Source organism: Theobroma cacao, chromosome 1 (genome assembly GCF_000208745.1).
Source record: "Theobroma cacao cultivar B97-61/B2 chromosome 1, Criollo_cocoa_genome_V2, whole genome shotgun sequence".
Classification (NCBI taxonomy): domain Eukaryota; kingdom Viridiplantae; phylum Streptophyta; class Magnoliopsida; order Malvales; family Malvaceae; genus Theobroma; species Theobroma cacao.
Genome location: NC_030850.1, coordinates 37,242,413 through 37,263,120, shown reverse-complemented (window position 1 = coordinate 37,263,120; position 20,708 = coordinate 37,242,413). Strand labels below are relative to the sequence as shown.

The following is a 20,708-nucleotide window of genomic DNA, read 5'->3' as shown; positions in this document are numbered from 1 at the left end:
TAAAATCAAATAAATCCAACAACTTTCTCTCTCCTAACCCATTTTTTCAGAATTGAATTCATCATGAAAACATGTAATTTAATCATGGAAAATAAAGAGAAATGCTTGGGAATAAGAAAACTCAAGCTTAATAGAAAAAATCTCACCTTTTTCACTTAATTTCCTTGAAAATTCACACTTTTTCTTTGATTTTCTCTCTCTAGGGTTTTGTTTTTTTTTTCTCTCTCTTCTTGCTGGTTTGGCCGGCCATGGGGTGGAAGATGGGCTGATTTTGTGCCTTTTAAAAAGGAAAATAATAAATTAATAAAGGCATGACACATGGCATCATGTCATTGGCCCGTTTTTAAAATTTTAAAAATTTAAACATTTTATCTCCACCACATGTTTAGTCAAGGGTCAAAGATGAAGACAAAGGAAGACCATGTGCTGGAAAAAATATCCTGGTGGTGGAAAATTACAATTTTGCCCCTGAGGTGGCAAAATTACCATTTTACCCCTATACTCCAAATTATACCGAAATTAAAATTTTTCACTTCTAAACCTCAAATCATACTTCAATAAGTCAAATTATACTCCAATAAGTCAAATGGGGTCAAAAAAATCTTTTCTAAAATTCCCATTTTGTCCCCAGGTGGCAAATGACCATTTTGCCCCTAGTTAGTGAAAATTCCGATTTGACTCCAAATTGATCCTCAAACTCCAAATTACCATTTTAAGTCATCCATGAACTGTGAAACTCTTAATCTCACCTTAAAATTCCTATTTGATCTAGTTCAAGGATTAAATAAACTTTGTTGTACCTCTGGATACAATACCGACTTTTGTAAATTTTTCGAGACTCTCCTAGTATGCAATCATGCTATCATCACATGTATGTCATGAATAGTATTTTATAAGGTCGGGCTTTACAACCTATGTATAATGTTTTTTGTTTGGACCATTACTCGTTTCAAAATAATTTGTTTGAGGAAATTAGGAATTCAATCAAACAAAAGTTAGATTAAGGCTTACTGCCTAATTTTTTTATATTGTTGTTGCAGACGATCATGATTTTCCTTTCAAAAAAAACTTTATTAAAATATAATTATTTAATTATGATATTTAATAGGTGGAAAAATTGTTGTTCTGAAATTTTATTTATTGAATTCCACTTTGGATGGTGTAATTAGCTTATTAGTCCTATCACAATCATATTCCGCTGAGACTTAGAGGCTGGGGCTTTCTGTGGAATTCACCATTCAAAAGCCAAGATACTCAAACAAAATTGGCATTTCCCCTCTGACAGACCACTTATTTGCTCTTACCACTCTAAACATAAGGGCTTCTTTGGTGAACCAAATCCATGCACCTCGGGGATGGTTATGAAATGGGAAAACCCAACAACATCCTCATCCCTCTAGATTACACAGCAGTACAACATGCCTAACACACCAACTATATGACCTTCATGAATCCATGTCAGATTCAATCAAGTTTAATCAGCAGATAACGTTGACAATAACAAGATTCACATATAAAGAAAATAAAGGATTCGGTTCACTCCATCTTCTTCTGATGATTTGCCACAAGGAATCCGGAATTCGCATAGTGACCATCCATGAGCTATAAATACAACATTTTCAAAACTCTAACCCAAGCTGCATATAATGAAATATCTGTAGCATATCTGAATCTCTACATTCATTTATAAACAGACAAAACAGTTCGTTCATTGCTGCATTAAATTTGGCTCCACCACCCCGCAACAATTTTGAGTCTCTAGTTACTACTAGGTTGCAAAAGAACAACTATATACTTATGGCATGAAGCCCATGAGGGTGCCCCATTGTGATTGGTTTCTGATGCTGATATTCTGGATCAGTTTCCTGCAGCAGCATCACTTCGGAACTGTTCTACAAGGGGAGGGAGGAGAAGAGCCAGCCTAGTTTTGTACCTCGCAATTCGTTTTAAACGTTCTTGTCTTAACCTGTGACAAAAGGACAGTCATAGCCATATCATTCTCTGCACTCTATACACCCATTTGAGTTCAACACTAAGCATTTAGAGAAAACTATAAAGATACTATTTGAGGAAAAATGAAAAACAAACCGGAAGCCATAGGAATATATTTGTCAACAAAACAGGTCATTTCAACAGTTAGTTAGATTCTACCCATTATCCGAACATGCTGTTCATACCAGTATGTAATTAGAATAGCCAGATTTGGTCCCTCCATTACTTGGTTGCCAACTTAACCTCTGCCTTTAGCTTGGAAGGGTGAAATAGCACAAACTGTGATTCCAATGCCATTTTATTTAAGGCCATGTAAATAATTTCATATGGAATCTTTTAAGAAGGTGAATGGTCAATCCACACTGAATAAAAGTACACAATGCTTTCATAACTTCACACTGCTCCTTTTTGTTTTATATTTTTTATTTTTGGGCAGTCAAGCCATGAATATATCGACGCACATCTATGCACCCAATGCGCAAATATATATACTAACCTGCACTCACCATCTGCCCCCTTTAAAAAAAAACAAAAAAAGTCTTTCCCTATCCATCAGGGGAATTATTTGCAAATTGATGTAGCAGCTACTTGAATGTTCATTGATATGATGTTTTAGCATAATCCAGGATTTACATCAAAAGATTGGGTATTTTGTCGTATTACCCAAAAGTGAATGCCAGAAGGACATGCAATACACAATAGAGGAAGTAGTTAAGGTTTTAAAGTTAATTTTTATTATATTGTCAATAACACTCCCAACAGACACTCATACAAAACTTTCATTTCTCAAATACTATGTAGGGCTTGTATCAGGTCATAAAGGAAAATGTTTTTTAGCTTCTTGATCAAATTCTGATGGTCTAGGATGGACTCCCTGATTCTGGAGTCACCTTAGCAAAACACAAAGACATACACCATACTGAAAAAAGAAGACAAGGAATCAATTATGGTCTATCTTTTGAGGCACCTTTGTTCCTGCTTCAAGTTGAGCTAATATAAAAGAAAATAGTAAAAAGCACGCACCCCTGGTCCTTATAAATACCTCCATTCGGAAGACCAAGAATTACAGATTAATGTTTTGACTTTTCAGGCACCAATATGTATGCTTCAAGTTGGCTAACATAAAAGACAACCATAAAGCAGTCCAACCTGCCCTTATCACTGATGTAAAATGATTATCACAGCTACATTTCATTGAAAAACACAAAATTGCAATGAAAGAAACTTACCTTGATCTAACCTTTTTAGCCCGGTCAATATGCCTTTTCAACAGATCTTGTGCTGATAAATTCTCAACAGATTGCTCATCCTAAAAGCAGGTAAAAGGAAGTTCAGCTCATTCTAAGAAAGAAAAACACAAACCAAGTTGCTTTTTCTGGTTTTAAGAACTATTGCAGCACTGCTAACAAACATGCAGTTATCCTCATTTATTAGAAATAAGCAAAAGATTCAGGAGTTAATGGAAGATTAACTGATAACAGCAACACTAAGTGCTTATCACATGCAACCCAACCAAATTAACTCAGATATAAACTAAAAAGATAGTAAAAACTAAAATCAGAAGAACACAGTATGGACAAACATCAAAATTATAAAAACTCAGACTCAAGTAAGAAAAATACCAAAAAATGAAATAAAAGGGAGGCGACTGCAATTTATATACCACGTACTAGTGGCACTTTATTTATTTTAAGAAGAACCTAAGTTAAAGACAAAGCTGTGATGTTGACTAATTCATTTTAATGAAACATTTGAACAAACCCTTACAAGACTGTCACATAAATAAGATAATGCAACCAGGTTCCAGGAAGCTATATAAACTTCTATTCTTCTAAATTTATAACCTATTAGCAATTTTGCATAAAGGCAGCTGCCCTCAAAATTTATGGACATTCCTATATTTGCCAGCCCAAGGCTCTTAACTAGTTACCGTTGCATCAGTCACCAACAGGCTCTCTCTCACACACATGCACACATGCATGCACACACACACTCAACTTTGCAAATATTTCTCAGATCATTTTATTACTTGCAATAATGATTAATTTTTTACTATGGCTAGTAAGATCATTATCAGACTTGAGAAATATGTGAATGCAAAAGCTGGCAATGCAACAAGAACAATTGAAGGAAACTGACCTCCTTTTTATCTTCCTGTTCTTGTTCTTCTTCATCTTCTGTGTCCTTTAGCAAATTATCCGTGACTGGTATAGGCAAAGGCTGCGGAAGAGACTTGCTAACATCCCCATATTGTGGCTGCTGACAAAATTAAGATTATTAGGCATAATCATAGGAATGAAATAAAACAAACAAATAGGTGTTTGATTAGTCTCATTTACAAAACCTTAAGATCTGACTTTGAAGCCCCTTAGCCCTACCCCAAAAAAGAGGGAAAATAAGCAAATCTTGCATACAATTGAATTTTTTTTTTTTTGGTATGTGACAAGTGAATTGCTTTGTTTCATTGTGATATCCTTAAAACCACTATTACATGCCTAAAATTAGCGGAGTTGATATTCTGATTCAAGATAAAAATATATTTTTGTAAGAACAAACTGTTCTGAGTAAATTAAGATCTCAATAGGTAGTAACTCAAAAAAATAATATAGCATGGTTACAAGGCAGGTAAACTTTAAATGAATTTGCAGCAAAAGAGATGCAAACCTGAGTTTCGTCTGGAAATCCATTTCTCAACCATGAACGGCAAAGGGCATAAACAGAAGCCCCATCTGTTATTCTGACCTACAAAAGAAATTCAAAGGCAATCAATGGAAGTTAGTGTAGGAACACAGCGAAATGAAAATGCAGTGAATGAGCCGGCGTACAAGAGAAATAAGACATGAGAGATTACCTTTCGATCCCTAACATTGACAAGAGAGTCGTCTTTGGTTCTGTCCCTGGAGAAAGCAGGTGATAAGAGGCTTGAATGTTGACATCGAGATATGCAAATTAAACGAAAAAAATGAAAAAGGGAAAAGATGACATAGATTACCTGACATTTTTATAGCCATTAGTTTCAGAAAGTGAAGATGGCGATGGAGCAACCTAGAACAAGTATTATACCTTTCGCTTAGGACTAATAAAAATAAAAGTTTAATTTGTAAGGCGAAAAAGGACAAGATGAAAGAAATCAAAAAGCAATTCCAGTACGATTAAAAACCCTAAACGTTGAATGTAAAGAAGCAAATGGTCCTTGCAAATCCATGTTATCAAATAATGAGAAAAAGAGAATAAGAACCTTGGGATGGAGAGAAAGGGAGAGGGCCTTAAGAGGAGGATGGAAGTGAGTAGGATGGGGAAGGGATAGGGATGGAGACGGTGGCCGGGGATTGGCAAAGTGATGAGGATGAGGATGATGATGATAGGGCAGGAGAGGGCGACATGGGTGGTTTGTTGGAAGGAATCCCCTTCCAGAGGAGGCTACTGGGTACATCACTCCTGCTGTTGTTGGACATTGCTGCTCTTGATATGACGTTGTTGGGCATGGCCCTCTCATACTCATCGTCACTGCTGCTGCTGCGTTTGTGCTGCTGCTTGAAGGCCGAATTGTGGTTGTCGGAGTCGAGCTTGTATTCGACATTCTGCTCAGCCTACCCGCCCCAATTTTTTCAATTCTAAAAGCTAAAGGATTAGAACCAGATGGAATATAAATCTATAAGTAGTGAATGAGTGTGCTCCGCCGGCCCAAACTGCGTTGGATCGATTTCTATTAATTTCAATCTTGGTCCACTTATGAGCAAAAACAATATGTTATTCGTATACTAGAATACAGGACATATAGAAGAGCGCCCTATATCTAATACTCTATGGGCTGGGTATGGTCGGAGCCCAGAAGTAGCCCATAAGTAAAACACAGCGAGCACTGGGGGAGTAAGGGCAATGGTCAATGGTCAATGCTCAGAACTCGATTCTAAATAGTCTAGTCTAACTCTGGTCTAGTATTCCTCTGATTTTATTTCATTTTTTTGTTCAACAGGGTATAGAGAGTTTTGATTCGGGTGCTAAAGGAGTGAAGGATTTGAGTTGAATCATCGTCATCATGATTTTTGTGGGTGGGCTTCCCTTTTCTTCCAACTCCTCTTCTTCTTCGTCAGCGCCATCGTCTCAGTCTCAGGTATTTTCCTTCGATCTACCCTTTCATAGAATATGACGATAAAGATATCTCATTCTTATAATTCTACTAGTATTATTTTATTTTATCATGTAAAAAATGCAAAGCATATTATCGTAGTAAATCCAACTTTGTATTTGATGCTAATAAACCTTTTTTAATCAATATGATAATGATGTCAGTCAAAGCTCCTCATTTTTCTATTCATTTTTTCATTTTTTTTCTTTGATAAATTTAATCCATCTACACCTCATCGCACTGATTGCTACCTTATTAACACTATACATAATGGATGATGATAATGGATAATGGAATATGTCATAATGAATTTAAGGCAAGGACTGATGATTTTTTGTTTTTATTTTTTTTAACAGCCAATGAATTTGTTGATGGCATTGATGGAACACCCCATTCTAGTGTCTGCCTCACATTCTTTCAAGTCTATCCAGGAGAGGAGAGTCTCGGCATCCATGGACTCTGACTTAACAACATCATCAAATAACCCTAAATATGTCTACTTATTCCAGAGAGAATATGCTACTGTTGATCCTGCGCTTGTCCATGTATGTTTTCACTTTACTTCCTGCAATTGCATATCAAACTCGATACCCATTTTTTGGTAACAACTGAGATATGGCCTTTTGCATTTCGTTCAAACTTGGTACCCTCGCATCATGGACAATTCAGATCTCAATATTCCTGCTGCTTCACATAAAAGTCAGTTGTAATTTTGAAGCAAATCGTTCATGTTTTCTTGTTTCTAATAACATTGTAATATGACATTTAGTGGACAAATATATCCCCAGGTTCTGACCTGTGATGTTCAACCTGCAATGTTAAGCCTCAGTATTAGCCAATTACTTTTCTTGCATCAGTTGGGAGTTAAATGTCATGGTGAGGGTAAAGGTTATCAATTTGCTTGTATATTTCAGCTGGAAGGGAAAATTGGTATCTGAAGACTTGAAGAACTGATGGCAATCTCATTTATTGTATTTTATTTCAAGTGGTCTTCTGAATATCCTGTGGGCTGTTTAATATGTTTAAAGATAATGATTAGCAAATGAGACACTATGATCTTTGGTCATTGTTTTTCATTTTGCTAACGTAGCATGGATCTCCACTCCCTTTTCCAAAATCCAACTGAACAAACCCTTTTCACTGTTATTTTGTGGACTTGATCTTGAATGCTCCTTATCTCAGATTGTAAATGTATGATTCCTTCAAGAGCTTTGTGCCTTTTCTAGGCGTGGAATTTCTGTTTGATTTTGGACATATTTATAATACATGTTTTGCCTTGATTCACCACACCTCTCTTTTTCTTGATTCTATGGTTATATTGAATGCCTTCACCTTATTTCCTTCCTTGCATAAAAAGTACGTTGGCACTGATGAAGCAACAACATGTGTGGGTCTTGTCATTCGGAACCGGGAAAATGGGATGTAAGAATTTGCAAGAAAGTTCAGAATTGCTTGATGGAATTTCTTTTTATTGGATCTGTAATTTGGATTTTGTGATTTGAATTCAGGACCTCTGTTGCCCATATGGATTCTCCAAAATTTGTAGATATTGGCATCATCCAGATGTTATCACTAGTTGTTGATCACAATTCTCATGTTGATTTGGATGTATTCTTCATTCTATTTCCCTTACTTTTGTTAATTCATTGGTGATTTATCATAATTGAAACATAAATCTTTTGCTTGACTTAAATCTTTTGAATTTTAAATGCAGGTGCATCTAGTTGGTGGTTTTGAAGATGTTTCACCAAATGTCTGGCCCTTGGTCTTCTCATGTGTTGTTGATTTTCTAGAGATATAGTAACCTGCTCAGAAGAAGAATGATTAAGTTGAATATTTCGACCTTTGTATGCAGCATGCTAAAGGCACCCATCAACCAGAGGGAAATGCAAGAATGGATGGTTTTTCCTTTCCTTTGTGTACAAAAATGGTTGAAACTTTGCAGAAGAGACAGGAAAATTTTCACGTTCAGACACTCTGTGTTCTTGGTCATAACACCAAAACGGATTCTCAAGGAAATGCATATCCCATTTTTAGTGGGTTCCTGGTAACTTTCCAGCTTTGACATTTTCTTGAATTTGAAAGGGAAAATGGAAGTGAAGAGTTTAATGAAGCATTATATCCTTTTTTTAGCAGCTCATGATTCTGAAATAGCAATATTGAAACTATTATATCAGTCAATAATTCAATTAGTTGTTAAAATTTTTTAATAGAATTATCATATGTTTAAATCCCCTACAAGGTAAATGGATAATTCTTATAGTCTGATGGCAAAACACTCTGTTTCAGATTGATTCTAGTCGCTTGTGCTGTTGAAACTTTTTAATACACTATAAGCATATCAAACATTATTTTCTTTTGCATGTATTCAGGTAGAATGTTCTACTGGATCCCTCATCCCTGCCAGCTTCGATAGAAATTCGCAATGTCCAGATGAAATTGTCCGGAGACTTCGAGTCTCTGCTTCATATGAAGACCCCAGTTGGCATAGGAAATTACTGGATACTTATGACACTAAAACTGACCGATTCATTATTGCTCCTTGCAGTTGGTAGAATGTTGTTTAACAACTTATGCTTTCTGCTATTTATGACAACAGCAATTGTGCTAAGTCTGTTTGATTTTACATTATACATCTCTGACCTTATCTATATTTATTTTCTTTGCAAAGTTAAAATAAATATTCTCTTACTATATTATGAACTTAAAATTTATTGTTGTTGCTCTTGTTTTTTCTGTTGACATAGGACCATACGCCTAGTACAAATTGCTTTGTCACTGCAAAATCTTTCTGATTCTGAAATCCTTTCTACTTGCTCTACTTCACCTTCTGCTGAGGGTCCAGACTTTGTGGATAATGAAAGAAGGTGAGCACATCTTGAATGGTTCTCAATAGTTTTTACACATGATTTTGTTTTTTGGACAGCTAGTTACATATGGTTATACATTGCCTTTGCATTGGTTACTATCTGAATTTGGCTGTAAGATGTTAGCAATTAAGAGATGTTAAGCCAAGAGCCTTCTAGTTTAGAATTAAATGATTTGCATTTTAGATGCCAAGTAACAATGACAAGGAAACAGATTGTATGGGAAAGAAGTAGAAACTTTGGTGTATATGCAGTCCATGACATCTTCCCCTAATGTTTTTGGTTAATACTAAATCTTTTAAACATAGACAGAAGTTCCCTGTATGATTTTGCACCTGTGTATTAGATTGATAATCAACTAGAAAATACGATAGTGCTGCGATGACTTGCATAATGTTTTTTCACATAAGGAAATGAGTTGTTCTAAGTGGCATACCTGTTATCTTTTAAGGGTGTGGAACTATTTGATTAAACATCCAGACTGGAAAAAAACTTTTCCCTTGAGGCAACCGCATGTCTTTGAGAGGACCGCTGATGGAGGCTGGAAACGTGCTGATTCTCAGCACCAGGATAAGGATATTGGTTACGAATCATAGTCCATAATGCAAACAACATTGAAGGTTCCACTTAGTTTATGTAGCCTACTAGTCTATGCAAGCTTCTTTTTCTGCCGTATACATCATTGAGTTATGCCAGGCCCCCATGAGCACATCTCTATGGACAATGTTATCAGCTTAAGTCTGAGGTAAGTGTCAGCTTTCCCTTTTCAATTTTGGTTAATTGGTGCTCCTAACTTTTGAGCAGGAGAAAATTTTGACGGGTCTCTTGGTAGAAAAAAACACTTAGATGTTTTCCTTGAGCACGTCAAAGTCAAGATACCCTGATTATTGGTTTTTGTTTTTCCAGAGACATAGCTTCAAGAGACGACATGTAAATAACTGGCAACATGGAAGCAGGGTTAGAAACTGAGGCTATATTCCGATAATTGTATTGTCAATTGTTTCAAACACTGGTGTCATGCTTTTGCTACTGTAGCCATTGATCACCACTCCCATTTTAAGCATCTCCACCTCCCTAAAAAAATTGTGGAGACATCCATGCTTGAATTGAGGAAATGCTTGATTTTGTGTACTGACATATTATCTCTGTAATATTATATAAAATTATTTCAAAGTGACTACACAGAGAGCAATGGAAGTGACCAGCACGGCATAACAACAGTGAAAATAGCAAGATTCGTAGCTTTGTTTTACACTTTTGATTGTCACTAAACTTCACTGTGATTAATGGTCTAAACATGTATTAGGAAATCTACTATCTCGCTATACATGATGAGGATAGCGAGCTTCTGTTGTTTCTTAATCTATATATAAGAGTCTTGAGAAACCATTTGAGGCACATTTTTTGGGCAAAGGATTAGATTTTAGGAGCTTCCTCTAATCTTTGTAGCTTTGTTAAAGCACGCTCTAACGAACTAAGGTATTCCAGCTTGTTAATAATTTTTGCTTCCATTCTTTTAAATATAAAAAATGTATTCTTAATTTAGATGACATAATCAAATTCTCTGAATATTTTTAAATTTTTAAATTTTATTTCTCTATTAAACTATTGAAAATTCTAAAAATTATAAAACAAAAAAGAAAAAAGCTAAAAATTTCTTTTGAACGTGATCTACCAGATAATGACTCGGAGATCTCATTCCCTTAGCTGAACTTGGCGGGGTTTCTGAAGATCCTAACTTCATCACGTGTCAATACAAAGAAAAGCTGTTAGGTGCCAAAGGTTGACCAATCCATGCCAGAGGCACACTCCCTCTTTGACAAATATTTAATAATTTTGAGGCAAAATGCTTGTCAAGATGAATTTGAGCAATACTTGAAGAAGCCAAGAAAGATATTTATTACAATACAAATCTCTGTAGCTACAAGGACCCCAAGGCAAAATGCGTGCTGCTACCATTGCGTTTACTCCAAGTTTTAACGTCCTGATAACAGACGAGAGGGTTGCCGAAAGGTACCAACAAAAATACATTTCTAAATCAACACACGGTAATTGCTAACTCAATAATCTTACATCAAACATCAGCCTGCTACTATTTTCTTCTTCTTTTTCTAATCAATTACAAAGAAATTAGCAAACAACTACAACAAATAATTCCCTCTTACAGTAATACCTATCCACCCCCACAAACCTAGAGTTATCCCTGTTGAGGAAAATACAGTTAGAAAAAGTGTATTATACAAGAATTACCCTCCCACCAGCAACTGTCTCTGCTACCCATCTTACTGTCAACTCAAGCATTCATCCATTCACCTCTGACCATTCTATCAGGATACATGGATAAGCTATTTGTCTTCCTACAAAAACTGCTTCTTCATCATGTTCGATCCATTGGTTGCCCAAACTGGAGGCCACCCTCATCTGTTATTTTATTTTTTTTAAAGAAAAAAGCCTATTCAGGAAAACAGCTGTAATAAAACCAACTGCTTCTTGATGTCAATCAATATACAAGCATTTTCACAGGAAAACAAAATTAGTACCCAAAATCATAAATATAGCCATATATTTAAGCCATAGAGGGTCCAAATGACAAACAAGTTTGCCCTAGCAGTTGTTAGCTTCTACTTCATTCTAGGGAAGATAGTTTGCCATTATGGAAACAAGATGAAGAAGAAGAAGAATATAACATCTAAATGATGTTGAAGCAAGCCCTCCATAAAATGTTATCATTCCAAAATTAAGACCATGGATATACAATAAAATCTAGAGAATAAGGTAAAAGAAGAAAAAAATTACCACTTTCACCATCAGATATATCTGTGAGCTTTGCAATTGCATCAATAAGCGATTGCTCATGCTCCTGTATTGGAAAATTAAGAATTAGTGATGTAGTTTGACATTGACATGTTTGAGGGTACTCACATGGCTACTATTCTTACTTTTAGCACTTTCTTTGCTTTCTCAATTTCAAGGGGGTCAGGATGGTTTGTACCAAAAACCCTCTCCACCTGCCCAAGTCCAAAAAAAAATAATGCACATGTTTGTTCGTTAAGTAATCAAGACACCCTGCTGTGGATAAACTATTTTCACAGAAAACTCCACATGATGACAACCTATTTTCTTTTACCTCCTTGATTAGAGTATCTGTGTGAAGAATTTGTATATCATCTAGTGCTTTCTTTCCAATGCCATTCTGTGACGGTAGAAAATCTTTTCTTGATGGCCCCTTTGCAAAACCTCTACCTCTTCCTGCACCTGGCACACCATCACGACCTACAGATCTATTCATCCCGTGACCAGGTCCACCATAAACACCACGATGAGGAATTCCAGGGACCTCACTTTCCCATTGTATATCCTCAGGAGAAATCTGCATGAAAAAACAGAAGACTGAGTGACTATAATATAATCATGAAGAAAATGGTTGATTTAATTGAAGAAACTAAACAAAATGTCATAGTATCAACACATGCAAGTAAAAGAAGAATGCAATGTGCTAACATTTTTCTTCTAGTGAAATATATTGCTGCTAAACTAAATAAATGACAGAACAGGTGCTTCCGCGATGCAAAGATAATCTTTCAACTAAAGAATCAAGCCATTCATTTCTGAAATTAGGTTTATTGGATCACCAAATTATCAAATTCCACAAACTGTGGAAACGCAATCCTCATGTCCAGAACTAAAGATTTGCTAAACTTGTAACATTTTTCAGTGTCTGCAATACATCTGACAAGCTCACAGTACCATATTGACGAAATTAATAAGTTAATATGAATGGCTAAAGAATAGAACAAGGATCGAGGTTATTTATCAACATGAAAGTTGTTTAAACAGTTCGGCATGCCTAGATCTGAGGATTTTGATTTTCAATAGGAAAAGCAAATTGGATCATGAAGACCAAATAGCAGATGTACCTCTGAGAGATTAACCCATTCCCATGTCTCATTTGCGGTACCAATATCATAGACCAGCGCATGTCGTCCCTAACGAGGACTAGAACAAATCAGGCTAAAAACCAGTATGAACTAAATTTTATACACAATCCTAGTCCATACAAACCTCAACTGAATTGTAATCAGTTATGACAGCTTCATAGAAATTGTTATCATCAGGCCATCTTGTCCTTACTTTCTTCCCAATTAATGGATCAAATGTTGCCCCTTCAGCAGGTTCACTCACAAGGGCAGTACCAGAGGATACCCTATTAACAACTTGACCCCTCCCAGCTGGACCTGTGGAGGGGTACTGCATGGACTTCATGGAAGGCGCACCAGGTAAACTCTGTCAAATTACAATGAATGCAATTGAAGTAGACAAAACGGAGTTATTATTGTTTTGAAGACTTCAATATTATACTTGAAATATTCATAATTCTAACTCACTGGTTTATGTTTCTTGCCCTTGGAGCCAGTTATAGGTCCTCGTTTAGCAGCCGAGGAAGATGGTTGGTGAGATGGAGCAACAGCTTGAGGGTGAAATGGTGGGGATGGCCCACCAAAGGATTGTGAAGGCACTGACTGGGTTATCTTCTGTTTCTTGCGAGATGCTGACACAGTGGGACTAGGCACAGGATCATGAACAGCTTGACCAGCATTAAGCATGCTGGGTTGCAGTGCCCCTGTTTGTCTCCACTCCCTAATGGCATTCACAGGATCATTACCAATAAAAGAAAAAAAAAACAAGCACTGAAGCTTTATAAAGGATTTCATGTCTTAATAAACAATATTTGTCTCAGCTAATGCAGACCTTATCCTCCGTATGACATCATCCGCATTAACCCGGCCTAAAAGCTCTCTGTGCTCCTCATTTGATAGTCTCAATTCTTTTCTAAGTTCTGTTATCAAACTCTCCTTCTCCTGAAGAGAATACATTTACAAAGCAGACATTTAAATCTAATCAAACAAATTTACAGATATTAAATTCATGAAACAATTTTAATAAAGTACCCAAGTAATGGCATCAGCTTGAGCTTTAAAGGCTCTTAGAACTGAACTGTATGCTTCTTGCTCAAGCTGGTGAATTTGGGCCTCCATATCAGTTTCGCCATAAATCCTAGGATATGGCACTGAAGCTACGGCAGATCTTCCATTCCCAGCAATTCGTCCAGTTCTAGGAATTCTATTCTGATGTGATGGTGGTAGATCATCATCAGTTCCTACAATTGTTTCAAAGTAAAATAGTGTAAGTGAATTGCAGCTTGAGCAGTGTTCATGAAAAGATATTTGTCTTCATAGATCAATAGTGGTAACTAAACTATTTAGATCACATAAAAGTCACACATAAGGCCGTGAACTACATATCTTAAGTCACTGTTTAAAATTGGAAGTCCAAAGAATAGAAGTCCCATCTTAACAAATAGGACGGCTCATTGCCCTAGGAAGGGGGAAAAGAATGTTCTTTGAGCACTTCAGGACAAAGCTTAACACCATTCACATTATGAGATCAGGTCGAAAACATTGCAAAAAAATTTTTTCAGCATAATCATTTCATTCATTCACAGAATCACAGTAGCACCAGTTAATAGGAAATACAAGAGCTATATCTAGAAGCCTGAAGTGTTGATTTTGAAGTGGGCCTTGTGCTAAGCTTTCTTGCACAAAACTTTAGCAGTACTGTTCAGTAAGCACTATCATGGCAACTTGAAAACTTTATTTATTCATGTTCTCAATTTGTTGGCCCAAACTCAATTGGTAGGGTTTCTTGAGTCTTTTGCAGGAGCTTTTGTCGCCTTTATTCATTTAATTAGCTTATCCATTAACTTTTGAGGATCATCTATGGTGTTATTAAGTGTGCCTTGCAGGACCTATATTAGCTTTGTTTTGGTTTTCTCTAGAACTAAAAGAAGGTAATATCAGAAGATAGTTGTTCTAAGATCTAAACTAGTGAATGCACGAGAGTTTCTTCTCCTGGGATTGACTAGTGTGAGAGTCATATAACACATCCCCTCATAAAGTCTGACCCTAGTTCAAATACACTAGTTTCCCCTTGTCATCCCACACCAATTCATTACATCAAAAGGTCTTTGTGTAGTGAGCTCAGTAAATGGGAAAAAATGAATACATTATGTTAATACATTGTGGGCTAATATACAAAGACAAATAGGTGATACGCAGGCAATATATGAAACCAATGAGCAACATCACAATAAATGCTAGCAAAAGCTGAGGAGCTCATAGAAAGAGAGTAACTATCAAATACAAGGGATAAAGTGACAAGTGCCAATAAACAAGAGGGAACTAATTACAAAAGCATATGACGTGGTAGAAACCAAGTTACCTAACAACATTAGTTTAAAATGCGAAGCCAATGCTCAGAAAGAAATTACAAATAACAATGGGAAAACAGTAGAATGCAGAAGGAAGAAAAAAGTGTATCAAGCGGCCTGTTTAGCAAACAAATTTATTGTTAGTGAGCCTAATCACAAGATGTCTGATAGATGGAAAGTGCTGGGCTTCATGAGGGATTTCTCATTCTCTGAATAACCTTCAAATTTGAACCTTTGGCATACAGTTTAATCAATCAATCGAGTGGATCAGCAGAATTTCACAAATTAGTGCCGCAATACATGATTATAAGTGAAAGCAGTTTTAGCTCCCTAGGTGCACCAAAAGTTTCTCTCTTCTTTTGGAAAAAAAAAATTGAAATTGAAGAACAAGTAAAAGCAACAATAAAAAGCAGCGGCTGTAAGGGGGAAAAAACTAAGGAATCAGCAGAGTATAGCAAATTGAAACACAAATTCTATCTGAAAACTCTAACCACATCGTGTGGAGAAAGGTAGGCGGGCGAGCAATGATCAACACAAATTTTGAAAAAAAAAAAAGAATGATATTAGTATGAAACCCTAATCATCATAAAGGCAAAGGAAGAAAACAAGATAGGAAACTGACCACTGCTATCATAGGGCTCGTAGTCCATAGCCAGCGTTGCGTTGGAGAAGAATTAAAAGGAAGAAGAAGGAAGTGGAAACCCTAATTTAGGAGCGAAGAGAGCAGAGAAAGTTGAGGGATTGGGGTATGTTGTTCTGTAGAAAGGCAAAGGTAGGTTTTTGATTTCTGGAAAATAGTTATCACAATTGCTAGTGCTGCTGCTACTTGGATTCAAGGCTTTTCCTTGTTGAGTTTCAACAACAGTTCAAGGCTTTTTTCAGCTCAATTCTAACACTAAATTATTATTATTACTATCACATCAAATAATCCAAAACCTCTACTATTTTTCTTTCTTTCTTTCTTTCTTTTTACGTAAAATAAAAAAACCTACTTCTATTATTCTCTTCTCTTCTGTATATCTCCATGTATAATAATACTAGTGTAGTACTAGACTACTAGTAATACTAGGACGCGAATTAAATAAATAAAACATTTAACCTAATAATATATCTATTATTATAAATCATGAATTATTTTAAAATAGTATTTATAAACTTTTTGATTTGTTAAAATGTTTAAATGAAATTTCAATTACATTGTAAAGACGAATTATGTATGTTACTCGAGTTCTCATCACTATTCCTAATTTTCCGTTTTTTAAAACTTTTCTTTCTGTCTCTTAATTCTCCATCTTTAGTTATTTGTAAATACTCTGTTGTTACTTGAAATTTCTCTTTGCAACTGAAAATTATTAAAAATTTTGATTACATTAAGGTCTTGCAAAAAGGCTTTACTTTTGATTATTTAAATTAATAGGATGTATGATAACAATATTTAACAACTAAATGGAAACAATATTATTACTTTTTATTACAATCAATATTACTAAATGGCTAAACCATTTGAATAAAAGAAAATTATATGTATGTTCAACGTCTTCAAATCAATTAAGAGAATATATATATAGTGAAAAATAAATATAAATAGGAATTATAAAGCCAAATAAGAGCTAAAAACCAGGAAATTGAAAGAAATAATCCTGAAATAACCCTAAACATCCCGTTGCTAAGCACGGAGAGAATTGGAGTTCCATTCCATATAAAATATAATATAAACCCAACGGAGCATGTACAATATTAAAACCAACGGCATTCAATCAAATTCAAATTTGGGAGCTCATTGGCTGGATGTCAAAGGAAGTAGTACGTATTTGTTTTGGCCCCCACCCCAAATACCAGTAACTAAGATTTAAATATACCATGGAATTACTGTATGAGTGCTTGTACGTAGATGGATGGATGTTTGATTAATTAGTGCAGCAAGCTTAGCTAGCTAGCTTGACAACTATATACATATGTATCTAGCAGAAGGTTCAATATTAAAGATTACAATATATATTATTCTACCTCCTCAATCATTTGATTCAGGAATATGCTTGGCAGTAGGATAATTCTGGCAAGGAAAATTTACAAGAAACAATCATTAATGATCTAATTTCATTTGCAATGCTAGCTATAGGCTACAGCTAGAGGGAGATATTAGATCAGGATCTAACCCATTAATCATCACTCGCTCTCCGCACCCCCAAGACGATTTACACATTCCACAAATCGTTTGTGAAGATCCTGAGTCCATTTTATTCTCGTTTTACTGGTCACTGCTGATCTTGGATTTGGAACATTCTACTTGTACTTGTTGTTGCTAATAGCTATAGGCCCATATGGAAGATTTCGAACATGCTTCTCTGCCTGAATGCAGAAGCTTGGATGGGACCCGGATAAATGATAACCAACCTGAACGTACAGTGAGAAAACAAACAGCAAGGCTCCACTCAACACCAACGTACATTCTACAATACATATACGCACGCACTATATATATTAATTTTAATTTAATTGGATAAGTAAATAAATGTAAGTAAAAAGTGTATATATATATAGATTCACTAGAATTCTCTCCACAAATCAGTCACCTGATGATCCTTAATGCTAGCATGGCTTTGCCTTTGGTACAGGATGGCCTCTTCATCATCTTCTGCTTTCTTCTGTTGTGGAAAAAGGTTACTTGTTGGCAAATACTGGTACGAAGCAAGAAATGCTTTTTCACAACTTCTGGGGTATTCGTTATTTTCTAGATGACACTTCACTCCTGATTGAAGTTCAAGATTCTCTATGCTTTTGATTTTGATTAAACACTTGGGACGCTGATCTAACAGGCTAGTTGAGTACCTTTGCTATATTGATGCCGGGGAATGATCTGCAGGTAATAAGCCACCGATAAAATAATCACCTTGCGGAATCCCCATGTATTGCTCAGCTGCATAGAAAGCTCAAGTCGGTGCTGCAAAATGACTAGACATAACACTAGATGTACTAGGTGATGAACCAGGATTCAGCTTCCTTGATTCTTGATCTATGGCTGGTTCTGGAACTGAAGGCTGCTTGGGAAATGGATGAGTTAATATAGAAGAAGGGCTGCGTAATCAAAAGAAGATTCATTTGATGCTCCAAAATTTTGTCCTTGGACCTTTCTTTCCATCTGTGGTGTTCATTGTCAGTCACTCAACACTGCTGATATCTACTGAGAAAAGGGTGCAGCACTGCAGCTGGGACAACTACTTTCCTCCTTTTGGCTGGGCACTCAGGTTCGTAATAACCTTCTTCAGGTGTCTTGATTAATTAAAGGAGGAAAATGCAACAGGGCACAAGTACGAACAAGGTGAGAAGATTGGTTGTGTGTGTGGAAAGCTTTGTACGTAGCATATGATCCATCCCATATAAAACTTTTTAATCCAATTCTAAGTCAGATTGGGAGGAACAATTATGTTTTGACGCACCCAACGCTTGAAGCATTTAACATACATTTCCATTTAAAAGCGGCAACTTGCCGAGGCAAGCTCATCCCATTCACTTGGAGAAAGATATTAAGTCATAAAGGAAGAGAAGAAGAAAGAAGCGGCTCTTAATGCAGATTGCAGCCTCAACCTGAAGACTAGGAAGAATGATATGACACGTGTTTTATTGTTATTAGCAGTATGGTTTTACTTTTACTGTTTAGCACTTTACCGTAATTATTTTACTTTAGTTAATTAGTTAGGTAGTCTAGCTGGTTTCCTATTGGTCAGTTGAATATATATATATATATCTATATAAACTCTGCTGCAAAAACTGATAAAGTAATGAGAAATACACACTTTTCTTCCCTCTCTGGTTTTCCTATCGTCTCTTCTGAGCTCCAGGGCATGTTGGAACAAAAGAGGCGGCAGAACTTTTCACTAGAATATGAATATCAAAGAACAAGGCAAGTGAGAACATTATATACACAAGTAGAAGCATTCACGCTAGGCAAAGCAGGAAAGAGTTGAATACTTTCCGGTCAAAACTTTTTTGTCTCTTTTTAAGTTTTTGGGCACTTTAATTAACCAAGTAAACGGCCAAAAAAAAGAGAAACATTGCTAATCATCCTTGTGACAGATGTCTCAATGTGGATTCCATAATTCCCAAATGTCTCCACAAACAAATTGTTCATTTTAGACTTAATTTTTATATAAATAAAAGATTATAGATTTTTAAAACATTTCGTACGTGACGAAGACAACTCTTTTACAAATTTAGCAAAATCATGTTTTTCATTAATAAATAAAGGGCAAATTGACCTTTAAGTGTTTGGTATTTTATAATATAATATGATTATAAGTAATGTGATTGCAAGTAATGTGATTAGAGAAAAAATAACATTACAGTGTTTGATATACAAGTAAAATAATGATTAAAATGCAAAAAAGATAACATTATAGTTTTTGATTTACAAGTACTTTATTGAGAATGTAATGTTAATTTTTAAAATTATCTCTATTTATTAAAATATAAATTTAATATACTTGTTTTTATTATTATTAATTTTAATATAATATCATTTTTTAAATATATTTTTAATGTCATATATTTTATTTTTATTTTTTTAATATTATTTTTATATTATATATTTTATTTTAATTTCTTTTACCTATATTATATAAATTTAAATTTCTTATATTTTATTTTATTTTAATTTCTAATTCTTATATTATATATTTTATTTTAATATTTTTATTTTAATTATAACATTACATAATATTTTTAACAAAATAATAAAATTGAAAGGTAAAAATGTATTTAAAAATATTGCAAAGTACAATGTCATGTGATTGCATTTTAAAACTATTGCAATTACATTACATCTCTTAACTGTAATGTGATTGCATTGTAATATTACATTACAGTAATTTATTCTAAAACAAACACTGTAATATAATTTAATTGAATACATTACGAGAATATTCTCTCACTTCGCTCGTACCAAATGCTACAAAAATCTTGACTTCAACTATTGAAAGGGTTATTAATTTGTTGCTCAAATTTATTACTTTTAACACATCGAATAAATATATACAAAAATTGCATTCCATGACTATGTGACAAGGATGAGGTTTTAAAACAACAATCACTTTTGAGTCACACTGTTGGATTAGATGAACTTTATTAAGATGATCACATCTGACATAGTTGACAAATAACTGTCATCTATGACTTGAACTCGCTTTGTCACTGAGGCAACATTAATGTGATTAATGTGATGGACACCAGATATCAGAACAATGCTTCTACCTGACCCTAACAATTATATACGCCCACGGAATAGCCTCTCTGAGACCCATCATTTTTTACACATCAAGAAAACAACAGCATATTATGAAGCACCGAGTTGGAAAGCAGGAAGAGGACCGGAGAACTCCTTCCACTGCCCCCACGCCACCACTTTCAACAAAAACAAATTAGTTATTATCCGTGGACAACAATCAACATCAAGACA

At 35.1% G+C, this 20,708-nt stretch overlaps 3 protein-coding genes across 5 annotated transcripts; 1 reads left to right on the top strand and 2 right to left on the bottom strand.

Moving 5' to 3' along the window:
* Positions 1,487-5,640, bottom strand: LOC18614681. Of its 2 annotated transcripts, none has more exons than XM_007052553.2 (7): positions 5,231-5,640; positions 4,985-5,037; positions 4,844-4,889; positions 4,657-4,734; positions 4,132-4,251; positions 3,222-3,301; positions 1,487-1,966 (listed from the first exon to the last, which is right to left on the bottom strand). In XM_007052553.2, exons 1-7 carry the CDS (start codon positions 5,570-5,572, stop codon positions 1,858-1,860), a joined length of 828 nt encoding a protein of 275 aa, XP_007052615.2. In that variant the 5' UTR covers positions 5,573-5,640; the 3' UTR covers positions 1,487-1,857. The 2 variants fall into 2 exon arrangements, with proteins under 2 accessions (XP_007052615.2, XP_007052616.2); XM_007052554.2 differs by having other exon boundaries at positions 4,132-4,248.
* Positions 5,873-10,386, top strand: LOC18614680 (protein N-terminal asparagine amidohydrolase). Of its 2 annotated transcripts, XM_018114183.1 has the most exons (10): positions 5,873-6,106; positions 6,478-6,666; positions 7,479-7,543; positions 7,630-7,729; positions 7,836-7,874; positions 7,977-8,168; positions 8,494-8,672; positions 8,869-8,988; positions 9,440-9,733; positions 9,895-10,386. In XM_018114183.1, the coding sequence occupies exons 1-9, from the start codon at positions 6,032-6,034 to the stop codon at positions 9,582-9,584; spliced, it is 1,104 nt and encodes a 367-aa protein (XP_017969672.1). In that variant the 5' UTR covers positions 5,873-6,031; the 3' UTR covers positions 9,585-9,733; positions 9,895-10,386. The 2 variants fall into 2 exon arrangements, with proteins under 2 accessions (XP_017969672.1, XP_017969673.1); XM_018114184.1 differs by lacking the exon at positions 5,873-6,106 and having other exon boundaries at positions 6,509-6,666; positions 6,791-7,543.
* Positions 10,864-16,226, bottom strand: LOC18614679 (protein EMSY-LIKE 3). The gene is made up of 10 exons (XM_007052546.2): positions 15,879-16,226; positions 13,938-14,146; positions 13,738-13,847; positions 13,374-13,626; positions 13,051-13,272; positions 12,906-12,974; positions 12,116-12,358; positions 11,928-11,996; positions 11,785-11,848; positions 10,864-11,409 (listed from the first exon to the last, which is right to left on the bottom strand). Exons 1-10 carry the CDS (start codon positions 15,904-15,906, stop codon positions 11,366-11,368), a joined length of 1,311 nt encoding a protein of 436 aa, XP_007052608.2. The 5' UTR covers positions 15,907-16,226; the 3' UTR covers positions 10,864-11,365.